This window comes from Ailuropoda melanoleuca, chromosome 1 (assembly GCF_002007445.2).
Source record: "Ailuropoda melanoleuca isolate Jingjing chromosome 1, ASM200744v2, whole genome shotgun sequence".
Taxonomy (NCBI): domain Eukaryota; kingdom Metazoa; phylum Chordata; class Mammalia; order Carnivora; family Ursidae; genus Ailuropoda; species Ailuropoda melanoleuca.
The window spans coordinates 122,589,276-122,602,845 of record NC_048218.1 but is presented as its reverse complement, the minus strand read 5'-3'; the positions used below and the strand labels follow the sequence as shown (position 1 = coordinate 122,602,845).

At 45.4% G+C, this 13,570-nt stretch overlaps 1 protein-coding gene across 2 annotated transcripts in view; it reads right to left on the bottom strand.

Annotated features, from left to right (window-relative positions):
- Positions 1 to 1,226: 1,226 nt before the first annotated feature.
- Positions 1,227 to 13,570, bottom strand: part of VPS41 (VPS41 subunit of HOPS complex) — a 172,895-nt gene continuing 160,551 nt past the window's right edge. For both annotated transcript variants that reach the window (XM_002914140.4, XM_034665770.1), the window contains 4 exons: positions 5,478 to 5,577; positions 5,327 to 5,371; positions 3,900 to 3,979; positions 1,227 to 3,058 (listed from right to left, as the gene is read on the bottom strand). In XM_002914140.4, the coding sequence (XP_002914186.2) occupies positions 2,978 to 3,058; positions 3,900 to 3,979; positions 5,327 to 5,371; positions 5,478 to 5,577 (306 nt within the window). In that variant the 3' untranslated portion in view covers positions 1,227 to 2,977. The remainder of the gene's footprint in view (positions 3,059 to 3,899; positions 3,980 to 5,326; positions 5,372 to 5,477; positions 5,578 to 13,570) is intronic.

The following is a 13,570-nucleotide window of genomic DNA, read 5'->3' as shown; positions in this document are numbered from 1 at the left end:
AGGGGAGGGGGCTGGGAGAGGAGGGGGTGCTGCGGAGGCTTGGGGGTCAGGAGCAGCAGGGGCAGTAGGACTGAGGACCAGAGACTGGTAGTGGCAGAGGCAGGTGCTGGAAGGCCGTGGGGATGATGGCTTTCCAGCCAATGCCAGTGCGGACAGAGGTCAACGGATGGCAAGATGCCTTCTCACTGATACTCGATGTGGTGAGACCATCCCAGCCACCGCCCCAAAACTTAGCAACCAGGAAAGAAGGGGTCTCTGAGCTGATCCAGAAAAGCCTGATATATCTGAGTTTACCGTGAGCTAAGATGAAATTCATGCCACTAGGTAGACTATGGGCTCAAGACTGAAATGGCATCCTTCTGCAGACCGCGTCTGTGCACGTAGACAAGCAACGGCAGCGCAGTGCGCCAAGAGCAGACGGACCCCCGGGTGCTCTGCTAGGACGGGTAGGCGGTCTGAGGCGGCCACGGCGAGCGAGGACGCCCCCTGGGCACAGTGCGATGGGCTGAAGGAGCGCTGCAGTGAGGTAAAGGGAACCAGAGCTCTGGGCGGGATGGGAGCCAGCCGGCGACGTTCCGAGCGAAGGGCTGCAGAGGCTGGTCTTCACATCCAGGGCCCTGGGATTCCTGAGGCTTTCAAGAGGAGGGACGGGACCACGTTTTCATTTCATTCCTGCACTGCAGGAGCAAAGGCATTTCTTTCCAGATTTCATATAGTGATGATCAACTACGAGTCCAGGATAGGGTCTGGGAAGTCCAAGTTACTGTTTAGTATCCAAATTGGTGGAGTTTCCAGAGCCCGAGTCTTGGTCAGAGTAAGCCAGAGGAAACCGGTCTGCTATTTACCACAGAAATGTCTCCTACACACGCACGTACACACAGAATGTTCCTTATTCGGTGTTACTGGGTGAAATTTAAAAGAAACTGAGGAACGTCTATATTTTTATTTACAGTTTATGTAAAAGCGGGATGCATGCTCTGTGCTGCCCATCCTCTGATGGAGGTGGGCTGGGGGTGCCCTGGACAGCCCGGTTCAGGGGGAGTTTTGTCCGGTGTTCCTGGAAGCTCCCCCTGTTATCTGCTTCCTCAGTCCTCTCAGTGATTCTGTAAGCCATTGGCTACTTTCTGATAAATCCCCTGCTGTGATGAGAGTGGATTGTGTTTTCTATGCACTGATCACAACAGGTCAAAAAAGTACTTAACCACCATGTATTTGATTTTTTTTTTAAAGATCACAGACGCTGCAGGCCGCCTGCCTGCTCCTGACCTTAGACAGCTGGCCTGGCTCCTAGGTGCTCCAGTCTCCTCACCTGTAAGATGATGAGGGTGGGGTGAGCAAGAAGTAAAACAAAGTGCTTGTAATAGTGTCCGACACATGGTAATTGCTCACATCTTTAACACTGTAACAACCAAATTAAAAATTTGTTAAGAACTTCCCTTTCTAAAACTAGTGTAAAATCCTTTCGGCTAAAAGCAAAAGAAACCACTATCACAAAATAACTTTGCACTTGGCTGTTTCACACTCCGAATGGCTTTCTGTAAGGGGGGGAGGCGAACGTGCATTTACAACCACGGCCTCCCCTCCAGCCTGCGAGCAGCAGCTTTGCTGCTCACCTGTGTTTCAGACTGGGCTGGTGAGGTCTTCTGTGAAGGAAGGACTTCTCTGGTTAGAACAGATGGGGAACAGAGCAGAAAGAGCACTAGCTTTGGAACGAGGGGATATGATGCCGAGGGGGCTGAGAACTTCCCACTTTGGGATATTTAAGACTAATGGGGAAAGCCTGTTGTCCACTAGAGAACATGCTTTTTGACTCCACTGCGGAGATGTGCCATGAATTTCCTCCAAATCACCCCCTCCACCCTGGTTTCTTGAAAGGAGCCCTGCTCTGAAGCTCACCTTCACCTGTGACTGTGAGAGCATCTCTACACTTTAGTCGCTTTGTCAGGAAACCGAGGGACGTGGTATGTTCTTTCTGGAGGCACAGGGAGCATGACAGGAGATGCCAGGGCCACTGGTCAGTAGGCGCTCAGAACTCATTAGCATCCCACCCTCTCCCCAAAACGAAGCAGAAAGTTGCATTTATTTGCATTTGTGGGACTAAGTGGTGACAGTGTTTTCCCTACTTCTGCACCCATGGCAAGAGAACGGCCACCTATCCCAAGACAGATGAAACCAATAACTGTAAGACCATCCTGCATTCTATGTTCTCTAGGTTCCACGAGGGCTGACGAGGCTCCAGAGAAGGCTCCAGGAAACTTGTGCCCACTCTCCATCACTGGACAGTGCCACTTCTCCTGCGAATCCCTCTCAGACCCTGCGGTGTCCCTCCCTTCCTCCCTGTGAGCAAAACCTAACCACGACCCCTCACACTCGAAGGTGTGGAAACTCTCCTCCACTCGGCGTGCCAGAATTCCGGGATGAAGTTGTTCAAGCCACTAGAAGGGAGTCTTTCATAATGGTAAGAGCTAACATTTATTCAGTCGGCAGACACAGAGAACGTGTGATCAGTTATCATAAAACAGCATGACGTCAGCCGGCTCGTGTTATTCCCAGATGTCCTTGAATAAGTGACAATTTACACAATGCTTCATTACATGCCTATTAAGAAGGTAACTACAGCTGATGACATTAAAAAAAAAAAAAAAAAGCCAAACCCAGAGCGTGAGGACGGATGGCAGAAGAGCCCGCTCTCGGCAGTCCAGACGCTCCATGGCCAGTTCTCCTAGGATCTAGAAATTCATTTCCAACTCCCAGACTGACTTTTCCTACATAAAGAATGAGCCAAACAAATGAAGAAATACGGACTGTGACTCCAAGGATGTCGAGACCTGGATGGGGGAAACCTCTAGTAGACAGGCAAGGAGGAAGACACTGTTCTTTGAGCAGCACATAAACACGTACAAATCCTGTAACAGCACTAGGGTCCACAAACCAACCGTCTTCAGGAGAGCGGCGATGATGAGGGGGATGGGCCGGGCTACTTCTTCATCTCCAGGATGGCGCTCCCCGGGCCGCGGTGCTTGGCGCTGCAGATGCCGCAGAACTGCGCGGGGGAGCTCTACGAAGGTCGTTGAAAGACACAGATTTTAGAAAAGGAGCTCTTTCTACTCTCCTATTCAGAAATATTTTATGGGAGCAGTGGGGGAGGAAGCTCCTTCTCCTGGAGCTTTTGCTGGTTCACATGTGACCTAGGGGAACACGGGAACAGGACCCTAAACACGGCAGTGTCAGAATACAGATGACAGGCTGAGAAAGTTCTATAAACTACAGAATGGTTCTCACTGTACATCCTGTCACTATAGCTTGACAGTCATCGATTCCACCTAGACGCATTCACTTAGCGAATGTTTTTATGATGTTTAGCACAGTAATCCCCCTTTACCCTTGGAAAGTAAGTCCCAAGACCCCAGGGGCTGCCAGAACCCCCAGACAGTATCAAGCCCTCAACACACGAGGCTTTCTCTGCGTACCTACCCATGACACAGGAAGAGAGTAATAACTAAGACAGTTGTAACACCATCCTGTAACAGTAGTTATGGGACTGTGGTTTCCCTTATACGTACTTCCCCCCCGCCCCCACCTTGTGATGAGAGATGTCTGCGTGCTGGGAGGGAGAGAGGGAGGGAACGACGGAGGCACTGGGAGCTAGCCTGAGGCCACCACTGCCCTCCCTGGCCCTTCGCCTGGAAGGGGGTCATCTTCCAGACCACGACTAACTGTCATGGTAACTGACACCACGGATAAGGGGGGACTACTGTGTAGGAGATGACGCATTTGAGAAATAAATTCATTTTTCTTAGGTGATAGAAAATGAGTCCTGAGAAGCCACAGGACGGGACTACTTCCACACGCATCCCTCCTGACTGCACCGATCTCTCTCGTCGGGGCGGCCGACTCACCATGCTGGGCACGGGCAGGCACTCCTTGTGGAACATGTGGCGGCAGTGGAAGACCACTACGCTGAAGGGCTTAGCGGCATCTGCGGGGAAAGGGCGGCCGAGAGACGAGCACTCAGTGCAACAAGCAGATCAGGACCTGAACCGATCCTGCCTGAAAGCCCAGCTGCAGTTTAATTTCCAGCCATAAGCGGCCTCAGGAGGATTAGTACTCACAGATGCCCCTCCGAGGGGGGTGTGACCTGATGAAAAGTAGGTACTGCAGTGGGGGTGCTCAGTCACAGGTCACGTGCCTGTCATCCCTGTCAGACAACTACAAACGAGGGCCAACCTCACAGCAAAGGCAAGCACCTTTATTCTAAAAAATTAGGTTATGTGCATGCCCTCCTCCCTGCCCCAGACCCTCAGACACGAGAAACACAGCATATGCTGAAGTCCATTTTGTGGCTTTCAGGAAATCCTGCCAGTTCACTCACTGCCTTTGCCATGCCCGTTCAGTGGCGTTGGGGCACAGCAGGGCTCAACCCCTCGGCTGCGAGCTTGCACCCACTGGAGTTTAACTCTGCCATGTGCGTGCACTGGTCTGCACCACAACAAAACCCCACTTTTCCTGCGCCCATGGCAGTTTTCAACATGAACGCTTCAAACCTAGTTCCCCTAGAAAGGCCCTGACTGGAACGACTTCTGTTCCTGTCCTGTTCTATAATCCCATAAAGCTAAGTAACATCGTACATCAGCTAGCTCTTTCAGGACCCCTCTATGTTGAATTTATATTAAAAACACTTTTTGCATCCCGATAACTATGCTTTGCTTTCTACTTTCAAATTACGGAATTTCCTCCTGTCCTCTCCTTACATAAGGTGCTCTGATTACACGTGACAACATACGGATCTACCAACTATATAAACAAACACACGCTTCTGTTCGGATTAGATGGCAAGTAGGTTTCTGTGGAAATGTGGGAAAACTTAGGTGCCTAGCAGAGCAAAAGTTTAAAGAAAGGGGAAGCTACTTACATATCTTTTCCCCCAGATACACACGATTCTTCTACCTTGGAATTTAAACATTGTCAATGGTAGATTTTCCATTTTGTTTTATTCTAAAGCCATGTTTAAACAATGGCCCCTGAAGTGGCATCCACATCACCTGGGAACGTGTTAGAACTGCAGATTCTGAGGTCCCACACCTCTTGGGGTGGGACCAGCAATGTGGGCTTTAACGAGCCTCCCAGGTAATGCAGACTCACTGCCACGTGAGCACCCCAGCTTTTAAGAACAGTGGCACCAGCGTGCAACTGAGGAGGGCTGTGGGCTGAAATGCTGCTCTAAGATGGATTATTCCACAAGTTATATAATTTAATAGTTAATGTCAAAATTTTAATTCTGCTCATGAGCCCACATTTGGGGGTTTCCCCCTCCCAACCACCTTACCTGCTGGAAGAACAGGGGAAAGGCACGATTCACAAATGTTCTCCTCTGCAAGGGAACACACACACTTGGGATCATACGGTATTTGTATCTGCTCCATCTCTTCTGAAAGTACGGCACGTGGTTCCAATAGGATTACTTCAATTTCACCTACCATCGACCAGAACGCCTTTCATTTGAGTTCGGTGCATTCTCTTCAGTAAGGACAAAGAGTCCGCTACGAGAATCTTCTTGCAGCCTTCACGAAGCAGAATCTAATGCACACATTGTAAGAGAAAAGCCATTTTTAAAGGACTCAAATATGGGGGCAAACCCTCTTAACTGGGGATTCAGAACATTGGTGTGTCTGAAATCGTCCAATGAGGCACTCACGCTTGCCTGCCCTCAGTAAGCTTTTCCCTCCGAAACTCTTAGTCCAATCTCTCCAGCCTCCACTTGGTCACCACTGCACATATGAACATAGAACAGTTCCTGTGGCACTTGCGAAATGAAACACAAATTGCAAAGTCTGGCAAGGAAGGCTGTGTTAACCAACACTAACATCACCTTACACAGTTTCTTAATGCAGACTCTTTCTGGCAGTTTGGCCCCTAAGTGACCTGCTCATTCCAACCTCCAGACCTTTGCCCAGGATGGAAAACCTGCTATCCCCCAATCCTCCATGATAAATCCCTCTATCTATTGCACTAATATATACTGGGCCCCTATCACGTACAAGCAACAGGGCACAGAGAAACTAAACAGATGTGATTTCTGCCCTAAATCCCCTCCGGGCTGCAATCCCTCTTTCCTTCCGATCCAAACTGTTGAGTGTAGTGCTAAGGATGTAAAGTGTCCCTGGTAACTGTCAAATTTGGTGACTCTTAAGGGGCTGACAACTGAAAAATGACCACCAATATTAACATTCTGTTACAAGATTCATTTTCTTCACCCTCGTACTGCACTTTCTGTTCCTTTATGCATTTTCCCTGTGACGCTGTCGGCTTAATTACGTGCTTTCTCCCTCCCTGCCTGGAGAATTAGGAGTGGTAGCAATACTGTAGGAACCTCAGAAGTCAGAACGCCGAGGGCAGGCTGCCGATGCTGGCTGGCACCTGCTCTGTGTTTCAGAGCCAGGGCGGGATGCAAAGATGGCCACCTGCTCTCATCAAGGACACAGCACCGAGAGACAACCTACCTTAAGTTTACTCCATTCTGCTGGCCCCAGGGTGAGCTTCCAGCCTGTTCTGGGTTTTCTCAGGTGTTGTATTAGAAACTGGGAGAGGCTTAAGCTAGATGCCTTTTTTTCCTTTTTCTTAAATTAGAACTAGTTGCTTTTCTAAGAGGGAGGCGCTCAAGGCCTGAGGGCAGAGAGATTCTCAGTCACACTGTGTGGCCCATCTAGCTGGAGGGGACTTGCTGCACGTGTTTCTCGGAGCTCACATGTAACTGCCATGAAATTCACATAATGACACCATCCCCGCATCACTGCGGCCCTGCTCTAGGTCCCAGCAAATACTGCTCAGAGGTGCAGGTTGCCTTTCTTCATAATGAAATCTCTCACCTCTAGAACCTACGTGGGTGTCCTGCTTTTAGGTTTTCCATTTGTGCCACTGAGAAGGGAAGTCAGGGAGCAGCCACCTGGAGTCCGCCATCCCTGGGCGTCTCCACTCGTATGTGCTCCCCTCAAATCCCAGACAGCACGGGCTGCGGTGAATGCAGCCCAGAGGCTTTCTCCCCAGTCACATGAAGGCACATGGTAAAAAAAATAAAAACAACAAACAAAACCCAGAGCTGATGACCAGATTAAAGTTCTATACCTCCCATTTTTAGTGCTGATGAGCAGGAAATAACAAAGCTTTACTATTTCCACGTTCATCGAGACACCACCTATGACATTTTATTCCTTAAAATGCTACTAGAAATGGGATTTTGGATTCATTTTAAAAAGATCAAAACTTTAACATGTCATTAAAGCACATAGGAAGAGAAACATATAGTAAGAAAGATATCTAAGAAGTACTGATAGCAGTAACTTTAAGAAAATTTGTAAGCAAACACATAAAGCTGCCCAGCTTCCACCACCAAAATAAAAACTAAAGAAAACTAGTGTTGAGCAAAATATGTTTGGTAAAATGTTTCAGAAAGCGTTGGCTCTGCCCCTCAGTGGGTGTTTATGGCCTACTGCATACATAATACAGGAGGAAGGGCAGACCGGGCAGGCCAGGCAGAGGCCACAGTGTCTGGAGACTAAGAAGGGAGCATCTCTTCACCAGGAGGACATTTGTTGAAAGAGGTACAATCCGTTGCCCACAGAAAAGTATTTTCTAGGAAAAACTTGAGTATTCAGAGGCACACTGCCAGGAGAAGGGAAAATACACAAATCCTGCTTAGTATGTGACTTTCTACTTCATTGGATCAAAATCCAAGGCCCCAAATCAGAAAAGTACAAAAACATTTTCATTTACGTGATGCCAGATAGGTAGCTATACCAAAAAAAAGTGACTACCACCTGTGGGAGAGAGCCATTTCTTCCATAAAACCTGTAATGATCTGAAGGCAATCAGAGGCGGTGAGTGAGACTGTACAAGAACAATGCAACATTATCCAGGTATTGTTTTCAACGGCAGACAAGGCTTTTTGGATTATTCCCTATAGCAATCATTACTGACTCATGAAATACATGCTGTAGTTATCATTTTATCACAGATTTCACCCTTAAAAGTTCATACTTGGTACTTTCCATGAATGTCTTTTTTTTTCTTTTAAAGATTTGAGAGAGCGTGTGCATTCATGCACATGGGAGGTACGGAAGGGCAGAGGGAGGGGGGAGGAGCAAAGGGAGGAGAGAGAATCCCAAGCCGACTTCCTGCTGAGCACTGAGCCCTACACAGGGCTTGATCTCACCACTCTGTGATCATGACCTGAGCCCAAACCAAGAGTCGGACGCTTAACCAACTGAGCCAAGCAGGCGTCCCCCACTGCTTTTATTAAAACACTGATGCCATCAGGGAAATTCAAATCAAAACCACACTGAGATACCACCTTACACCAGTTAGAATGGCAAACGTTGCCAATGCAAGAAACAACAAATATTGGAGAGGATGTGGAGAAAGGGAATCCCTTTTACACTCTTGGTGGGAATGCAAGTTGGTACAGCCACTTTGGAAAACAGTGTGGAGGTTCCCCAAAAAGTTAAAAATAGAGCCACCCTATGACTCAGCAATTGCACTACTAGGTATTTACCCCAAAGATACAGATGTAATGAAAAGAAGGGCCATATGCACCCCAGTGTTCACAGCAGCAATGTCCACTATAGCCGAACTGTGGAAGGAGCCAAGATGCCCTTCAACAGATGAATGGATAAAAGATGTGGTCCATATATACAATGGAATATTACTCAGCCAACAGAAAGGATGATTACCCACCATTTGTATCAACATAGAAGGAATTGGAGGGGATTATGCTAAGTGAAGTAAGTCAAGCGGAGAAAGACAATTATCATATGGTTTCGCTTATTTATGGACCATAAGGAATAGGAAGGAGATCATTAGGAGAAGGAAGGGAACAATGAAGCGGGGGATAATAGAGGAGGAGACGACCCATGAGAGACTATGGACTCCGGGAAACAAACTGAGGGCTTCAGAGGGGAGCGGGGTGGTGGGATGGGTTAGCCCAGTGATAGGTATTAAGGAGGGCATGTATTGCATGGAGCACTGGGTGTTATACGCAAACAATGAATCATGGAACACTGTATAGTGACTAACATAATAAAAAAATTAAAAAAATAAATAAAACACTGATGGCTGAGTCAAAATCGGTCCTCTTCAAACCTCTCTGACCTTCACATTCATGATTCCTGACAACTTCCACCTTCTGAGGTCATCATCCACAGCCTGCTCCCCCCATGGACGCCTTCGACGGTCTCCTTTCCAGCCTTGCAAACTTGCTGTTACTCATACACTTGGGGCACACTCACACTCTCCTGCCATCCAGGTCTTTATGACCAGAATGGCGTCAAATCACTGCCACTCACATTCTGAATACTACCTGCCGTTACTTTGTGCTACGTTTCATTTAAATATATGAACTACTGTTGGGGTGCCTGGGTGGCTCAGTCGGTTAATTGTCCAACTTTAGATTTCCGCTCAGGTCACAATCTCCGGGTTGTGAGATCGAGCCCCACATCAGGCTCCATGCTCAGCACAGAGTCTACTTGAAGTTCTCTCTCTGCCTCTGCCCCGCCCCCAGCTTGCATGCACTAAATAAAATTAAAAACAAATATGAAATACTGCAAACATATAGCGCATACTTCAGTCTCTTCCACTTACATTGAACAGATCTATTAAGATGTTACCATATGCTTCAGATTTATTTCAGAAGAAACAACAGAGCTGACACTTTCTTGTACCTTTCATCCTCCTCTACAAACGCTTCAACTTTGTTCAGTGTGTGTCCAACTAAAATACACATCTGGCTGGGGCTCCTGCAAAAGATCTGGGCAGAGAAACCTGGGAGGCTGGGAAGCCATCCTTTGCAAAACTATTGGACAGTCTTAAAAAATTAAGCATACACCTGTTCCATGACCCAGCAGTTTCACTGATGGGTAGTTACCCAAAATGAAAAGCAGGTCCTCAAAAGAACTGTATGAAAATGTCCTTTGGGGCGCCTGGGTGGCACAGCGGTTGGGCGTCTGCCTTCGGCTCAGGGCGTGATCCCAGCATTGTGGGATTGAGCCCCACATCAGGCTCCTCCACTATAAGCCTGCTTCTTCCTCTCCCACTCCCCCTGCTTGTGTTCCCTCTCTCTCTGGCTGTCTCTATCTCTGTCAAATAAATAAATAAAATCTTTAAAAAAAAAAAGAACTCAAATGTAAAAAAAAAAAAAAAATGTCCTTTGGAACTTTATCCTTAATAGCCCTAGACTGGAAACAGCCTAAATGTCCATCAACAGGAGAATATACCTCCAGGTTGCTGTCTCGTGGCCACAAAGTAGAGGCTGTATCTCCAGGCCTCACATTCACACTCCCAAGGCAGGAAGATGTGGGAAGCAAAGGGCTTTTTCCTAATAAGGCTCTGCTTTATTATTTGGGAAAGTGGTTACACCATTTTACCTTCCCACATACTAAAATTCAGTACCTGATAAATCTACCCTCCATATTCTTCTTGGATAATCTTAGCCATTTGCCTTTTACGTAAATTTAGAACTGTAAAAAATTCTCTGGGGTTTTTGATTAAAATTTTATCAGAGATAATAACTACTTTAAAATTTATGACATTTATGATATATACATTCAATAATTACATGGTCAGATTCAATTAGCTAATGATTTATGTAGACTTTTCGCATTCATGTTAAAGAAACAGGGTTCTAACTGTCTCATATGATGCTGGAAAGGTTAGACCAGCATCCCATGAGGAACCCAGTTCCATTCCGTTCTCTGGAAAAATTGATGTAAAATAGGGGCTGCCTGGGTTTTTATTTTGTTTGTTTTTTTAGGCTTTATTCTTTATTTGTTCAGATGAGCAGGAAAGCAGTCTTCAAGATGCTGGTTTCTCTAATCAATGTTATTGCCCTTCCAGTCACTGAATCGACACGGCAGGGTTGGGACAGCTCCACTGGCCACCTCCCAGCATCCTCCTCCTTTTCCTTAAAGCTGATGGGACCGTAGGTATCACTTGGGTCCACCGTGTCCTGAGGAAAGACTGCATTTCTCACCCCCTCTGGAGGGTAAAGGTGTTGCCTCCCTGCGCCTCGGGTCCTGGTTGAAAGGTCAACTACAAAATATATTTGGGGATTGCCTGTTTTTTTTAAAAGTCTGATGAAACTAACCTCTGAAATTGTGGAATAGTACTTTTATTGTGGCTTTCTGTTTTGACCACTGATTTAATGACTATTGGTCTATTTGCTCTTGAGTAAATGTTGGTAATTTATATTTTCCTAGAAAATTGGTTGAGTTTTCAAATACACTGATATAAAACTGGAGTATTTACCTAGTTATGTTCTCCCTTGTTTGTTCCTAAAATATATATTTCTTCTTTTTCTTGATCAACTTGAGATTTTCCTGTTCGTCTTTTGATTCTCTCCTCCGCAAGTCCTATGGTTGAGGACGTGGGCATTCTAACCTCATGTCTCTGTTAATCACTCTTCCAAATTTTATTTATTTGATAGAGAGTGAGCGAGCAAGCAAGAGAGCACACGAGTGGGGGCAGAGAAGAGCGAGAAGCAGGCTCCCCGCTGAGCAAGGAGCCCAGTGCAGGACTCAATCCCAGGACCCTGAGATTATGACCTAAGCCAAAAGCAGACAGACGCTTAACCCAATGAGCCACCCAGGCGCCCCTGTTAACCACTCACATCTTCTATCTCTTAATTACTCTGTGCTGCATACTAAACAATGTCATCGGATCTTCCAGTTAATTCTCCCTTTCAGCTGCATCCAATCTATTATTGGCCTTGCACTGAATTGATAATTTAAATGAATTCACACATAATTTCAAAGAGTTCAATTTGGTTACTTTTCAAATATTTGTATTTTCTATCATATTCTACTTTTTATTACGGGATCTACTTTCTCATGTCTTTGCTTTAAAAGGAATTATTAATAATGCCTTTGAGACTGATCTTGTTTTCCAGGTCTTGGAAATATTGTCATCATTTTTCATTCTTCTGTGTAATCTATATCTCAAATTAGAACTTATATCTCCTATTAGAATTTCACTAAGGTAAGTAAACCACTGGTCTCTTCTTTCCTCAACTTCATAATGGCATCATGCCTTCATCTCAAAAAGTACTTGTGGGCATTGCATGGCAAGTACAGTATTATCTGATTTCAGAGATTTATTTCTCTCATGGGACTTTTTCTTATTTTTTCTTCCCACACATTCTTCTTAACTCTTGTTTTCTTATCATTACACTGTTTTCTCCATAGTTCAAAGCTTTTCAGCATTACCTTTATCTTTTATCCTCATCATTTTCAAGACAGCCAGTTGTAGGGTCTATAATTAATCTGCTTATAAGCATACCTTGTTGTATTGTAAATTTTAAAAATGTATTTATAAGATAGCTGTTGAAAACCAACACGAGACTCTAGATTTTCCCTCCTTTTCCTTATTTCTCTGTAGTTCATCATCGATAAACATCCCAATGAAAAGCAAAAAGCACCAGACTCATAGATATTTTATAAAGCAATAGAAGAACTGTACATCAGTGAAGTTACTATGGTTCATTAGAAACAGCTGCTGTGGGAAAAATGCCGTAAAAAATTGCAGAGTTTCTGAAATTTTTATTTTAAAAGATTCTTTGTTGAACTTTTTGCTGACATTGCCTTATTCATACCGCAGTGCTTATCATTAGAATTGCAAATGACAGACAGTTACCTGGGTTTATAAGCCCCGGTATGATACAGGAGCTAGCCTGGGAAACCATTTTACCTAATTTCTAATCTATCATATAGGCTCTGATGCTATGGGATCTGAATTCTAATGGAAAAGCTCTGCTTTCTGTTGGGATTATCATCGAAGATGATGAACTGCAGAGAAGTAAGGAAAAGTAGAAAGGCTCTAAGGTCTCATGTTGGAGTTCAAAAACAATCATATCTGAATTTACGACAGCACAAAGTACACAAGTGTACTGATTAAAGAGGCAGAGTTGGCTGTCACAGGCCACCTATGTCACCTAAAGGCTGTGATGAGGCCAAATGGAAACAATCTGAGAGGAAAAAAAAAAATCCATTCTTAAAAGTTTAATTTAGGGATCTGTAAATTTAAAAAGTGTCTCTTCAAAGAAATTAAGAGCTTCTGCACTAAGAAACCCATTTGAGTCCAAAAAAAGTAGGTAAGAAAGAAGTCACTATTCTCTCTTAATTCATTTGCCTCTGAATTTCAAAGCAGAGACACGAGGAACAATACGGACATATGGTGCGACCTAAAGGCCTGTTTCTGAAAGGACTCCATTTGAGAACTTGAGACACAGAAGATACTTTAGAGATCACCTAATCTCGAGGTTCCTGAATGTCGAATGTCAGTGTACAGACTTATGCCAGGCTGAGGGTACGAAATCTCAAGGTGATTTAAGGATACAGTCCCCTCGTCCTCCCCCAAAGATTCTAACCTAGCAGGTCTGGGGTAGTACCTGAAACGACGTAATTTTTAGAAGAATTTAGATAATCCTGGTGTGGAGTCAGGCTTGACAAACACTGACTTAATCTAATGGGAAAATTGAGATCCAGAAAGGTTGGGTGCCCTCCCGAAGGTCAGCAGGCTTGCTGAT